The 16,399-nt window shown below is 32.9% G+C and overlaps 1 protein-coding gene and 1 non-coding gene across 2 annotated transcripts in view; both read left to right on the top strand.

Annotated features, from left to right (window-relative positions):
- Window positions 1-2,643, top strand: part of Smp_194710 (putative voltage-gated potassium channel) — a gene marked incomplete at both ends in the record, with an annotated part of 6,940 nt that extends 4,297 nt beyond the window's left edge. The window contains 3 exons of the mRNA XM_018798824.1: window positions 290-550; window positions 1,115-1,909; window positions 2,297-2,643. Of these exons, the coding sequence (XP_018650674.1) occupies window positions 290-550; window positions 1,115-1,909; window positions 2,297-2,643 (1,403 nt within the window). The remainder of the gene's footprint in view (window positions 1-289; window positions 551-1,114; window positions 1,910-2,296) is intronic.
- A 4,255-nt stretch (window positions 2,644-6,898) lies between these two features.
- On the top strand, window positions 6,899-6,968 carry Smp_tRNA_01513_Pseudo_TTG.1.1. The gene has a single exon. It is a non-coding gene (tRNA).
- The last annotated feature ends 9,431 nt before the right edge of the window (window positions 6,969-16,399 follow it).

Here is a 16,399-nt window from a genome sequence, read left to right as displayed (position 1 = left end):
TATTGGCAAAAAACATTTCATACCAATGAACCATCATCTGATAATTCATATAATATCATAGAGAAAACAACAACAACAACAACAACAATCCCACCAACAACTACATGTCATATAAATTCAATAACTAATGATAATACTATACAATTACATCATATTCCAACTACTAATCTATATCATACTATAACACAATATTCACATGAAAATCAACAACGTATTGTATTAAATATATCAGGTTTACGTTTTGAAACACAATTTAGTACATTAAGAAAATTTCCAAATACATTATTAGGTAATCCGAAAAAATTAGATCGTTATTATGATTCATTAAGAAATGAATATTTTTTTGATCGTAATCGACCTAGTTTTGATGCTATATTATATTATTATCAAAGTGGTGGACGTTTACGTCGTCCAGTTAATGTACCAATTGATGTATTTACTGAAGAAATTAATTTTTATGAAATTGATGAAGATGCTATTGAAAAATATCGTGATGATGAAGGTTTTATACGTGAAGATGTAAAAATTTTACCAGAAAATAAAATTCAACGTAAATTATGGTTATTATTTGAATATCCTGAAAGTTCTATAGCAGCACGTTGTGTTGCTATATGTTCAATATTTGTAATTATATTATCAATTATTATATTTTGTATTGAAACATTACCATCTTTCAAACATTATAAATTTGTTAATTTATCTTCATATAATATACCACCTATATCATTACCCCTGTCATCATCATCATCATCATCAACATCACCACCACCATCATCAATACCGTCATTATTATCATTGCCAAATTTAAATATCACATCAATCAATACTAATCAATTAATTAATGATTTTAATTTATCAATAAAAACTACAGAAGATTTATTTTTAACAATAATTGATTGTAAACAATATTATGATCCAATGAAATGTTTACTTATTACTGAAGATGATATACCAACAGTAATAGATCCATTTTTTTTAATTGAAACAATATGTATTATATGGTTTACATTTGAATTATTAATACGTTTTGCATCATCACCAGAAAAAATTGCATTTTTTAAAAATATTATGAATTTTATTGATATAGTAGCAATTATACCATATTTTATAACAGTTGGTACAATGGTTGCTGATGAAAGTAAAAGTCAAAATCAAGCTATGTCATTAGCTATATTAAGAGTAATACGTCTTGTTCGTGTATTTCGTATATTTAAATTATCAAGACATTCAAAAGGTTTACAAATACTTGGTCAAACATTAAAAGCAAGTACACGTGAATTAGGTTTATTAGTATTTTTTTTACTTATATGTGTAATATTATTTTCATCAGCTGTTTATTTTGCTGAAGTTGATTCAGATAGAACATATTTTCGTAGTATACCAGATGCATTTTGGTGGGCTGTAGTTACAATGACTACAGTTGGTTATGGTGATATGAGACCTGTAACAATGTGGGGTAAACTTGTTGGATCATTATGTGCTATTGCCGGTGTACTAACTATTGCTTTACCAGTACCTGTGATTGTTTCAAATTTCAATTATTTCTATCATAGAGAAACTGAAACTGAAGATAAACAAACATTTATCCATGTACAATCGTGTACAAGTTATGCTAATTTGAGTTTAAGTAGCTTAAATTCTAACAGTAAATGTGATACAGGATCAATGATAAACGAAAAACGACAACAATATAAACCAATAGATACTGGAATAAAGAATGATCAACTTATTGACACGAAACATCAAAATCGAGCTAAATCATTGGCAAGTTGGCCAAATATACATCAAGAGGATAATTATCTAGCTAAACGGAATGAAAATAGATCATCGTTTAAAGAAAATAATGAGTATGATGACCTTTTACTGTCAAAATCAACAATTCATCCCCCACCATCCGTAAATATATTGAGTAACGAGACCACTTGTACATTCGTTAACTCAAGGATTAATGAAGATACTAAAGAGCTGAGAAAAACAAAATCAACAAATGATTCTGGTCCTCTTCCACCTATCCAAATAAACTCAAGTATTCAAGAAGAAAAGAGTGCACCAAATTTAAGCAAAAAGGATGTAAGTCCAACGCCATACATCAGTAAAATTACTCGAAGTTTATCTCTCCCTCTCTGTATTAAAACAGAAGGAGAAAATATGCCAAAATCTGCCCACTCATTTAAAGTTAGTGAGCACCTTAAAGGAAGATTATTAAGTTGTCTACATGAAACAATAAATGAATCATGTGAAAGTCAAGTTGTGGACTCTAAAAACAACCAATATTTACCTGTGAGATATTACTTAGAAGAAAATATTGATAATCATCAAGATGGTCGGGATGATAAGTATAATACTAACGAAACTAGTACAGATAAAGAGATAAACGAAGTCGATATATCAGAGAAGTTATTCAGTGAACAAAAACAACCGGTACTTAAAATTACAGATGACATTACAATCTCAACCTCGCTTGTACAACAACCAGATGATAAAACATGTCATAATTCACCAGCTCAGTTTCTTTCCAATCATGACTGCATCAAAAAGCATGTAAGTAACACTGGTAGTGAAACTGAGAAGACGAAAAAATCTAAAGCCTTCCCTTCTAAACAACAACAGTCATTTAATAAAACTATTGAAACGGACGTCTGATACACCTGACAAAATCAGTGAACTACTTTGAATCCAATACTTTTTACAATATTACCCGAACTCACATGAATCCTATATACATATAACTGTCGTTATATATATTATCTGAGCATATATAGTTATGGTTGCAGTCGATAATCTAAAATAATTTCAATATAACCGTATTCAATAAATACGTATCATATGCTGATGTTAGCGTATATCCAGCAAACTACTTATTATTTAAATTAGTAGCTAAACGTTTGTCTGTAAAAAAATTCCCACATCGTTCTCTCACATAAGTATCGAAGTTTTCAACGGTACATTACAAATATATCAATAATTCTGTCTTCAATTGTAAATAAAATGTAATTTTTCAATAAAATAAAAAGTGCATACTTCCACTATTCCTTTGAGATTATTATTATTCAAATTGATCTATTTTACTCTTCTCTTTTTTTTTATCAAAGATTTCCTTGAAAACTGTGTGTGAACCTTTTCTTTTCTTTTCCAATGATACAAATCTACTTTCACTAGCTGTGTATTTCATAATTATAAAAAGTAAAGTATTCTCAGTGAATAAAGAGTACTTTTACTGAAACAAAACCGTTTCCGTTTTATTCTCTCTACACACTTACCCTACTGCCACTACTAATACTAATACTATTACTACTACCACTACTAATACTAATACTACTACTATGTATAAATAAATATATATATTTGTATTTTTGTAACATTCTCTTATAGTTGTATAATATTTCAGTCATGTATTATGATCTATGAAGATCAATCAGGACTGTTTTGTTTTGTTCTTTGTTGTTTTTGAAACAAATAACATTTTATTTATGTATGGGTATGATCATTTATTAGATTATCTTAATTATTTATTTATTATATGTTAGATGATTGAAAATAATTGGTAAGGACATGTAAATGCCAGTTCTTTATGGAATAATACTAGTTAAGAAAAAATCTGTCATGTGGTAGTAACTAATGATTCTAGTTGAGGGTAGCAATTAACACCGTTGGATGCCGGCTAGCTCAGTGGTCTATCGGTTAAGTGCTCTGGTGCGATACTGGTAGGCCCTGGTTTCGAATCCCGCTATTCGGTGTCGCGGATATGCACTGCCAAGGAGTCCGACAATAGAACGAAACGGCCGTCCATTTCTCCCAGGTTTTCCACGGTGGTCTAGCTTCAATTGACTCATGATCTTAACTATATAAGATTCTAGTAAGATTTGAATTTGTATGTTATCACTAAGCTAATTTTGTAGTGACTATCCTAGTTTGATGACCTATAGTTTTCTTCTAAACTACGTCTGCATCAGTATATATCATGCATAGAGGTATGAAATAGCTGCGGATATACCATATAAGTTTTAACTTTGGTTAATACTAAGTAATCAGCTTTTATAAGAAATATCAATGATTAGTAGTAATAAAGATAGTTTGTTAAATTGTACCATATGAAAGGATAGGAACTGTAACTTTCTTAATAATCTCAAAGCCATGTTAGGTTTACCACTGATCATAAGAAAACATTATTTAAAATAAAGCACTTGATCTATATAAAATATATGGCTCATGATAATGTAATCACAAATAGCTGTTAAGCTATTGATATATTTCAGTAGTAGAGCGAAAAATGACAGTCACATTGTTTCTCATAATCATTTCAATAAACTGATTATTTAGTATATGAGCTGTTGTTAAGCTATTTCACACTAGTCTTAAGCTTCAGCAAATAAGTAATTAGCACATAGTACAATTGGTTAATTTGCTTGTTAGCTCAGGGTAACTTGAGATGATGAGCTCAACCACATATATGAGTTATATCTACTTGTTATGAACAATGGTGAATTTTGTACTTTAGAAAATATAAATTTAGTCTGACTTAGAAAACAAAAAATAAAGAATAAAAATGTCATTTACAACTGCTTTATTTACTGAACAGTGACAAATGTCAATGTTTGTCCAGTCTTTTAGATTCAGTCGAGTTCTATTGGTCAGGTTATAATCTATCTATTATCGTAAGGGACTCAATATCAGATGAACTACATTTAGATGTTAGGTAGTTGTAGGTTGTCGACAGGAAACCCTTTTGACTTAGGTTTCATGCCATATGGAACTCTTCAGCAATGCGAGAAGATTGATGCTCTCTGCGGGATTCCAACTCATGTCATCTAATTTCACTGTCTGTGGAGTTACAACTGAGCTTTTCTGGCTAAAAATAACATTATGCAAGACTAAGATATTCACAATGGTTAATCATGGAGCTGGGAATGAATTTCAGGTTTATTTGATCTATTAATTTCTGAATGGGCTTTATCATTGTAAATGTTTGTATCATTCTGCTTTTAAAAATTCATGACAAAGTTCGATCAGTCTATTTTGACAATATTTGCCTATTGAATTTGTGCTTCCATGTTAAAAACATCCATAATTACATTGTAACAAGTAATAAAATTCAAGATCTGTATCATAAAATCTATTTTCCTAAGATTTTCTGCTTATCTTCCTAATGTGTGCATTATTATCAACGGAAACATATTGTTAACAATCGATTGATAGACTTAGGTCTGGCTTCATTCACTTAAATATTTATCCTGTTTCCACTATCCACCTAACCTAAATAATTGTAGAGATAAAGAACCCAAGTCGATTTGATTATTTGAATCCTACTCTCAAACTTGATAGGAATACTCCGTAAACTTTGATCGGAAATGAAGTTCATTTCAGTACGAATCATCTCCACTTGTTAGTTTCTTACGTCTAACTCTATCGAACTATAACATATTGATTGGAAACTATTTCGGTCATGTGTGGCTCAATTTTGTCGATTATTTGAAGTTAGACATTTCGGCCCAGTGGTTTACAGGTTGAGTGCTCGCGCGCGAGATCTATAGGTCTTGGGTTTGAATCTCGCTAAGTGGGATCGTGGATGCGCACTAATGAGGAGTCTAGCAATGGGACGAAACGGCCGTCCAGTGCTTCCAGGTTTTCCATGGTGGTTCACCTTCAATTTACTAATGATATTTACTATTAAAATTACTATGTTATCCACAAAAACCCCTTCTGATATTTCTGTCATATCTTCAAAAAAAAAGACATTTCGTATACTTCGTTTTTTCCCTAGATAATCGGGTTATTTATTATAAAAGTAAATTAGTATCGCGTCTACTTAGTTATTATTTCTCCCGGATCTTTTCTAGAACTACTCACCTAATTTATCAATGATCATGACCAATGAATAAAGATCGAGACTTGGAATTCTATTGGTCTTTAGGTTCTTCCCCAACCAATGTCCAAACAAAAAGCATCAACCTTCAATCTAAAATCTGATAAACAGTAGATCAATAGTGAACAACAAGAAGCTCAAATAATCCCAAAGAAACAACTTCAATATTGGATAAAGATGAATTTTAATTTTTTATTCAAGAATCAAGAGATGAAATAGTTTATACCAAAACATTAAGTTATCAAATTATATTCATAGTTGAAAACGTGATTCAATTGAAGCTAGACCACCAGGGAAAACCTGGAGGAGTCCCACAATAGGACGAAACGGCCATCCAGTGCTTCCAGGTTTTCCCTGGTGGTTTAGCTTCAATTGACTTACGCTTTCAACTATGAAAATACTAAATCTCCACAAAAACCCCTTCTGATAATATCAAATTATAATTTAATGTCGTAATCATTTATTGGCATCCTATCTATCAAATCAGCAAATTTTCGAGCTGAGAAATGAACTTCAGTTTCATATTGTTTGACAGTTATTAGATTGGTTGTTTTAAATTTCACAGTTTATATCATGTACTGATTGTATGTAGGTAACCATAGTAAAACAAGAAGCACTGAACAACTATTTTAACTCCTCGGTAGTAAATATCACTAATTCCACTCAAAATTGAGTCAAGGACCTCAAAGTCATGTAACTAACTCCTAACCTTTAGACTACTGAATAAACACCTAATAAGTTACATTTCTAGACTGAATCAATTTTATATTTGAATTGTATTATTTCTTCTATATACCAGCTGACGAGTCCCAAATAGAACGAAAGGCGCATCCTGAATTCCACTGCTAGCCACTATCCATCTTTGTTTATAATGCTTGTGTATTAAGGCTATATCGATGCAATACGCACAGTATGCATATATGCCAATTAGAGATTGACCAGTTGCAGTCGTAAACATCAATCGAAAGATTCAAACAAACAATACTAAGTGAATTCAAACTTCACCCCATTGCACAAGCAAGTGGCTATCAGAACTCAGTTGCTAAGTGGATAACGCGATGGCGTTTGAAGCGAGGGTACTGGGTTCGAGTCCCAGAGTGAACATAAACTCTGAGATGCAAGTACATCCAGCTGACGAGTCCCAAATAGGATGAAACGCGCGTTCTGGATTCCACTGCTAGCCACTATTGATCTTTGCTTATAATGCTTGTGAAATAAGGCTATATCGAGGCAATACGCATAGTATGTACATATAACCAATAAGAGACTGATCAATTGCAGTCTTAAACATCAATGGGAAGATTCAAATAAACCATATATACTATCATGTTTTAATCACTATATCCACCCCTAAATCAACTTTCTTCTAATCATCAAAATGTTGGATATAAAACTATAATTTTTCGAGTATTTACAAAAGAAACGTAACAAATAGTTTTTATTGTTGATGAAAAAAAAGAAGATTAGCGACGATATAATTATTAAAATATTGTTACTTTTTATATAGACTAATAAAACGTTGATATGTACTAAGTATCCATTTATTAAAATTACCATCTACCATTTGAAAGAAAAAAAGAAAAACAAAATGTCCGAAAAAAAAACGTTTTTTTTTTTGAAAATAATTTTACACCTTATTTTCAGTTATTATTATGAATTAATATTGTACAATTAAGATTATTTGTTTAATATTTCAGTATCTATGATAGATACTAACTCCGGCTGTAGCTCTCCTAGAGTTGCTGACAGTCCTAAGCCTGGGTAAAGGAGAAGGATTGAGTATGAGGTCAGCAACTACACCCCGTATAAAACAACTTCTAGATTCGTTGGTTGGATATCATCAGTGACGACTTAATATGCCAGAGAATAAACTGGTCTCCATCTGAGGAGGAAATTAGAAAAAGACAATGGTGGTGCATAGAACATATATTACGGAAATCATCAAACCGCATTAAGAGGCAAGTGTTAATTTAAAATTCTGAAAGGAAACGGAAAAGAGGGAGATCAAAGAATACACTGTGTCAGGAAAAGGAAGGAGACATGAAAAGAATGAATAGCAACTGGAAAGGATTACCCAGGACAGAGTTCAATAAAGAATACTGGTGAGTGGCCTATGCTTCTTGATGTGGTGTAACAGAGGTAAGTAAGTAAGTGATTATGATAGATGCTATGTTCTTAAAGATGACCTCTGGATAGAAGAAAACAAGTGCTGATTTAAAAGTAAGTTGTTATACCGATGACAAGATCTATAGAAATTGATGACAGTGAATGTCAACATAGTTGGAGTATTAGTTTTGTTTATGCTATTTTTCAGCATTCATGCATCTATTTTAGTTGAATCTATTTATTTTAAATTCAATTGGCTAATGTATGGGTGAATCAGGTTTGATTAAAGGTGATAGGAAGAACATCAAAGAGAAGTATTGATTTTCAGTTTCTTTTATATAAACCTTAAGTGTTTCAAATAATTGTTATTGTATATAAGCTGTTAAGGCATAAAAATTCCATTATTGTAGTTCTGTCCTGTAATTTTTTATTTGCCTTTGGTCTCGCCAGTTGATAGAAAGTTTGTGCAGACTGTATTTTAAGTCTCGAATACTGACTGTCAACAAGGCACCTCCAAAAATGTACTTTAATTTGTATTTCCTTCTTCACTCCTTTGAAGTACGGAGCTAACATATCAAAAGCTTTCATGAATAAACTGTTTGTCACCATCATTAAACGATCGATCTTTGGGTTCTGCGGTGACCTTCTAAGGTCATTATGATTACCCTTATTCAATTTTCTTTATCATATCTCTTAAGATGAAATTCCACTCTATGATGTGAAAAATCGTGAAGTGACATTTGCACTCATACCTCTAACTAGTTGCATATTACTGACTGACTTGTCTCCTTTACCATCTTGAAAAAAGTAAAAATGAAGACTTGTGCAGGACAACATGAACTGATGTCATCAATTCGTTATGGTTTTTGTCAGCTGCTAACATCCTGTAATGCTTAAAGTTCAAAATTATACGTAAAAGTTAACATAATTAAACAAATTAAGTTAATCAACTTTGTATAATGTTAATTGCTAAATATTGTAGTTAGTACTCAGTTGACAAAAACTAAATAAGATGAATTTGTGTTTAATTCTACTCAAATCGTTCTTCTTGTTGTTATATCGATTGCTTGAGTGCCCTGTTTGATATATGAACGTGATGATCCCCGCCAATCAGAGAGGAGTAAATTATCGATCACAGTTATGATACACAAAGGCCTTATGAGCAGTCTTGAGTACTTATCAGTCCTACTATCTGTCTAGCCCGGTCAGTTAAGTCCACAACACCAAGAACAGCCTCTGCAATATGAATCATTATTCTCAAACATACTGAGTTTATATACCAAACAGACAGATTACATCGTACCATAAAATAGAAAATAACATTTGTACAAGATTTAGCTAAATGAGGCTGTGAATAGGGGGAACAGTAATCAATATACTGGGGATACTCAAGAATGGTAAATCGAATAATAATAGTCTATAGGTCAAAATAAAGCTTATGATAAGAGGGACACGAATACGATTAGTTAAGTTACTTAACAATTATACAATAGGAAATATACATATCACATTGGTCCATAAATAGTCCTCAAAGTTACCATTCACAAATCTCCACGGGATATAACACCCACTTCAAAACATTGAATATAGGAACAAAATTTGCTGGGTAAAAATGCAGAATTTTTAACAATTATTTACTGGTAGATCACAGTTCAACTGGACGCTTCGAAATAACTTACGCGTTACAGTATTTTAAGTGATTAAATTTTGAACAACAACAAGGTTCACAATACAAGAACGAATTTAATTAATCATGTTCACTTCCTAACTTCAGCTGCGAACAACCTTGAATTATAGAGGGTAGTGAAATTACAATCAAGGTTTTAACCTACTTTTGCTACTGACCTTTGGATGGTTGCACGATATGGATATAAAAGTCATAATAAGAAAAATAAAACAGATATTGAGATCACGAAACGATCAATGTTAGACCACCATTGAAAACCTGGAAGCACTGGATGGCCATCTCATTCTATTATGGGATTCCTCAGCAATACGCATCCACCTGCAGTCCGCATTCAACCTTATGTAGATAAAATAGATGTTTATTGTTTATTTTGAATTAATAAATGATATCCACTTAATTCTTATCATCCATCAGGTACCTATCAATTGTATTTGTGAAAAATGTGTTGTCTTTCAGATGAAACTTTATTGTAAAATGTATATAAAACCTAGTGCTTATAGTTGCAAGTATATAAGTAGAACAGGTTTGCTATTTGAAACTAATGGGAAATCATAGATTAGAATGAATTCATTTCATTATTGAAGGCTTGTTGCACTAGCTCTGTTTCAATTTGTCAATGGATCTAGTTGCATAATTTAATTTTTCTTCAGGAAAGTCCAAGACAGTGAATATATAGGATATTGAACTTATCTTTACCATATTACTATAAACCTTCGTCAGTCTTGCCAAATAATTAGGAGAAAAATGGGAACTTCATTATGCTTCATTCAAGCAGTAGCTATTTGAAAATTCAAAAGAATGTATATGTTCAGAAAGAGGTAATTATCAGCTTATTACCACCAAAATAAATCCATAGTTTCTATTAAATCATCCCCAATGGTTAATATTATTATTGTCTGTATTTTATGATTGAAGATAAACCCCAATCTCGTTCACAATTTCGACCTTGCACCTGGCAACCAACCAAAAGGAATCGAGAATGGTTATTTACACTATCGTAATTCATAAAGGAAGGAGTGTTGGCTGGGTATGAACCCCACGTTGTCAAGGTGGTATAGCTTTTGTTATGTTGAAATTTTTCTCCCATCATGACTGACTCGCTACACTTGACACGTCCGTAGCATGATGGAGTGGTGTTTTCGTGATCGAAAAATCTACATTTTTCATGTAAACCAACAAAATGGCTGAGAACAAAATGCAATTTTCGTTTAGCTAATTATTATGTCATCCATTTTAAAATGATCACTTCACTCATTCTTTAATTTTGTTAACCAATTTCTTAAAAGTTACGTAAACACTTCAAATCATCTGTAATTATTGCTTAATATATATCTCAACAATTTTGAATCCAAGATAATTACTGCCTCACGCACTACTTTGACTTATATATCTATTATTAAATGATTTTATACATTGCTTGTTCACAAATAGGAGTACTGATAGCCCATGTCATTTCAATTTTCCAAAGACCTGTGTCTGTCATTTACTATTCTATTTTATTTTGATTTGAATACCACCGATGAGAACCGACAAAATAAAGGTGAGTTTACATTAACATGCGTACGCTATTGTTCATACTTCATTGGAACTCTGAAATGAGAATAATTGTGTGACGTTGTATTTGCTCTTCAACAATGTGTCAAAAGATAATCGCATGTAATTATGGATTTCACGAAATTTGATAAAGTATCATTTAATGTACCCGATTTATAGAGGGAAACTAGAAAAAACTTCAGATCCGATGATACCCAATGTTACATGCTAATCCAAATGAAGCTTCAAAATTAGATAATTAATCTAATAATTATATTAAATGATGGTTACGCTCTGTATCACAGATAGAAGTTTAAAATATGTACCATGTGATTTTGACTATTTGAATGACATTCGTTTAGTGTCATGATGATAAGAATTCCTGACTGTTAATTCTGTATAGAGCCATGTCTATGTGTTATTAAACATTCCCTAAGAGCAAAACGAATAGCTGACTTAGAATTACTTCATTTTTCTTTGTCAAATGACCTATCTACTGACATCAGGTCTTAATAAAAACCACCTCAGAAATAAAATGAAAAACACTACAAGAAATATCCACACCATCATCAAGTCACAGTTTTAATATTTTTCTCCTATGTTTGAAGATATTATGATATTAACTAAATCGAGGGATGGAATGAAGGTCTGAAACCCAACAACAAGACAAGATAAACTATTCCGATGCGCCCCAGCCTTGCTAACCAAAGGTAGAAGACCAGATTCAGCTAAGGGAAAAGTATATTCCACAAGCAGCCAGAAGCGCAAACAAACAAGAACACAACTCAAGCGTATATATATATATATATATATATACGGCATAAAAAAATGTTCTTGGGAAACGTCAAAAAATGGCGTATTAAAAGATGAAACGAAGCAATAACATTTAAGATCCTTACAAGTGGGAAATCTAATCTAAAAGTAAAAATGAGGTGCTTTTAGAGAGAAATTTAAATCTCCAAACTAAAATTACACAAAAAATAAAACTTTGATCAAGTTACAATCCTTGCAAATTTCTACTTTTTCTTCAAGGTAAATAAATCAAACGTTCTCAGACAAAGTAAACCAAAAAATAACTACTGATCAGTTGTAGTCGTTTTTGTTTATCATTCACCTGATTACTTTCTTATTTCCTTGTATGTTTACTTATTAGTCTGATTATATTTGACTAAGTCATTTTATTTCTTTTTCCCTCTCTTCTTAATATCTCTTGTCTGTTTATATTCAAGGAAAAAATAGTAATCAAATAAATTAAACATACAAATGGATATATATTTGAAGGGGGATTTTGTGGGGATTGTAGTGATTTAATATAGTTGAAGTCATGAGTCAATTGAAGCTAGACCACCATGGAAAACCTGAAAGGACTGGACGGGCAACTCGTCCTATTGTGAGACTCCTCACTGGCTGTGAGCATCCACGATCCTGCCTCGCAAGATTCGAACCCAGGACCTGTCAGTCTTGCACGCGAGTACCCAACCGATAGACCATTAATATTCTGTAATTTCTCAACTGATGTCGTTTAATAGTCAAAGCTAAGTTTGACTGAGTCGGTTCTAAAAACAGTAGAAGAATTATTTACTTTATAACAGCTAAAATCAACTGGAAAGGACTGCCCAGGATAGAGTTCAATAGAGAATGCTAATGGGCAATTTATGCTCCCGGACGAGGGATAACAGGCGTAAATAAATAAATGATGTATCCTTAGTTGACATTTGAGCTTTAAAATGTTTCTATTACAAAAGATTAAAGAGTTGTTTACCGATAAAAGATAATTTGTTAAAGGAAAGCTTTTAAGAATAGTATATCTCTTCGTAAACCTATCTGTTTATTCATGAATTTTATTGAGTCAATTGAAGCTAGACCACCATAGGAAACCCGGGAGCTTTGCTTGTCGGCCGTTTTGTCCTATTGTGTGATCATATGCTCACTAGTGACTGGCTCCATGACGTATTTCCTCGAGTTCTAGTGAGAAGCAGTAATCAGTGGAGTTCAACCAGGTCTGTTGCGAGATATCAACTCACTGAAGACATTGGTGAATGGTTGCTCAATTTCGTGGATTGGTTGAAGTTAGAGATCAACACCGTTGGATTTTGGCTCAGTGGTCTACCGGTTAAGTGATCTTGCGCCATACTGGTAGGTCCTGGGTTCGAATCTCGTGAGGCGGGACCGTGGATGCTCACTTCTGAAGAGTACCACAATAAGACGAAACGGCCATCTAGTGCTTCCAGGTTTTCGATGGTGGTTTATCTTCAATTGACTCATGATCTCCACCATATAAAAGGATAAGTGATTAACATTTTTTGCTGCAACAACATTTTAAACTTATCAGTATGGATTGTGAAAATTATTAGGTTTTTGATTGAGATCATGAATCGATTGATGTTAGATCACCATTGAAAACCTGGAAGAGGTTAGGTATTTGCGCACTAGACTGAAGGTACTGGTTTTGAATCTCGTTAGCGAGATCGTGGATGCGTGCTGTTGAGGAGTCACAAAATAGAACGAAACAGCTGTCCAATGCTCTCACGTTTTCAATGGTGGCCTAACATCAATCGTCTGATGATCTCAATCAAAAAATTTCAATTTTATTAAGTCAAATTCAATAAATGGTTCTTAAATTATGATTATGTACAGAAAACTATCCATTAATTCATTACATTAAACTTCAGGGAATGGTGTTAAGCTATATGTTCACTGATCGATACTCTCTCTATCCTATTTCTGCTCAATATTTTCAGCAATCTTCTGTTACTCAATACACTAGTATCATAAGAACTAACATTTTAAAGGCGACGAATCGAGGATATATATATATATATATATGATTTACAACAGTGAAATAATGCTCACCCAGTAGTTAGGAGACGTAATATTTATACAATGACATATTGATTACAAAATAGCATTGACCAATTGGAAGAAAGAGGGTTATAATAATCAAAGTAATTATTCAAAAATCAAAGAGTTGTCACGTATAATATATAATATAAAGGAACTAATTAAATATCTTGATGGAAGGTTAGTATAATAGTAGCTAAGTGAGAATCAAGGAAAATAATCTTGAGTATAATTTAAATTGTGATGTTTGAATGAACTAATCATTCCTTTGTACTTATTGATTGCTTGATTCCGAATTCCAAATACAATATATTTGTTCGTGCTCATCTAGTACTTATTGATTAGATTTCGTTATTTCTGGGATTCCTAGTTTGTAATATAATTCAAATACTCCTAACTATCACACTAGCGTCACGATAAAGCCTGTGATGGAACAGTTGAAAATTCATTCATCTTCTGAAGCTTTCGAGGATTATTTGGAAAGGTTTCAGATATGGGGCATGACAAAGTAAAATGTGAAGGGTGATAAGACTGTGGAACATTCCCTCACATTCATCAGTAAAGAAGCCTACAGTTTATTAAAAACTTTGGCATATCCAGCAAAGTCTACCTCACTTCCCTATGTAACTATTAAGGAACTACTATTAAATCATGTAAAGTGCACCAGTTTTGAATGTCATAACAAGCAAAAGGTTAGGGAATCCATCCTTAAATTGCAAAGACATGCTGCCAAGTGCAATTTTAATGATCTATTTCGACAACAATTAACTCCTTTTAGTCTGTTCAAATAAAACTTTCTTCCATTTGGTTTAAGTTGTTCTTCAGCCATATTTCAGGCAGTTATGAATAAGGTAGTCAGTGTTCATGAAGGTGTTGAAGTTTACCAAGATGATCTCATTGTTCATGGTACTGATAAAGTACTTCATAACCAGAGACTTATTGCTTTTTTGAGTCGTTTGATTGAGAAGAATATTACAGTGAATCCAAAAAAATGTTCATTTTGTGTATCTAGTCTCGAATGTCTTTGATACCTAGTTGATGGTAATGGTTTTAGACCAGATATGAAACGACCAGCTCCACTAGCAAATACACCATCTCCAAAACTCACAGAATTACGTTCACTAGTGGGTGCTCTTTAATACCATTCCCGTTTTATTCCTAATTTTTCTTGTCGTGCCAACTGTTTACCTAATATTTTGACATCCAATGCATTCAAATGAGGGACAAGAGTCATGCCTACGAAGTCTGCTGAAGTTTCTTCAGAGTGATGCTGCTCTTCGAACTTACTCACCCAGTGTACATTTTGTACTTATTACTGATGCAACACCTGTGGGTATTTGTGCAGTTTTGGAACAGGAAGATAGAACAGTTATCTGTGTTTCAGGCAAACTTACGGTTACCGAACAAGGTTATTCACAAATTCTGCGAGAGGCACTGGCTGTTTTTTGGGCTGCTAAAAGACGTATTAAATATTTATTTGGAAAGAACTTCACCATTATTACTGATTGTGAAGCTTCAAAGTTCATTTATCATCCTGAAAAATCCTTAGCATGTTCCTCAGGTGCTATGGTTCAACGCTGGAGTATTGCTTTGATTGCTTATGAGTATATGAATGAGCACAGGAGTTTCAAACAAATTCAACAAGTTGACCACATTACTCGACAAACACTACAAGATAGACTTATCAATACTTCAGAATATTTGCTAGTGCAACCATTACCGGTGAGCCGTCAAGATCTCATTAGAGAAACTCATGGATACTTGGGTTGTATACTCAGTGCTATACGGAAGGGTTGGAATGCTAATCTGAAACGTTAATTTCCTGTCTATTATTCAAAGCGGGACGAGTTATCTACTACTCCTGATGGTATTTTGTGTCTAAATAATCGTGTTGTTATTCCTCCATCATGACGTAAATCTGTCTTTGAAGATCTTCATAGTGGACATTTAGGTGTTGAGAAAATGAAGTCCTTGACAAGACTCATGTTGGTGGCCAGATATAAATGCAGATATATGTCGTAGAGCAAGCAATTGTGAGAAATGTCATAAGCTAAAAAGTCGGCCTTCGAAGTGGACTCCATGGCCTGTATCCTCTGAGGTCTGGCAGAGAAATCAGAAAGACTACTGTGGTCCATTTTTTGGCAAATACTATGCACTTGTAATTATTGATTCTTTTTCTAAGTGGCCTGAAGTTTTTTCACAACTTCACCGAATTCTGACTTCATAATCCCAGCATTAAGGAAGATGTTTGGTCGAGGAGGAGTTCCTAGAGTGTTAGTGACTGATAATGGCTCTCATTTCACTGCGGATTCAGTCACTAATTGGTTGAATGGTATAGGGTGCAGACATATGTTTACTGCTCCCAGGCA

This window comes from Schistosoma mansoni, chromosome 3, assembly GCF_000237925.1.
Source record: "Schistosoma mansoni strain Puerto Rico chromosome 3, complete genome".
Lineage (NCBI taxonomy): Eukaryota > Metazoa > Platyhelminthes > Trematoda > Strigeidida > Schistosomatidae > Schistosoma > Schistosoma mansoni.
Note: the sequence above shows the minus strand (reverse complement) of the source record. Positions and strands in the feature narration are given on the sequence as shown.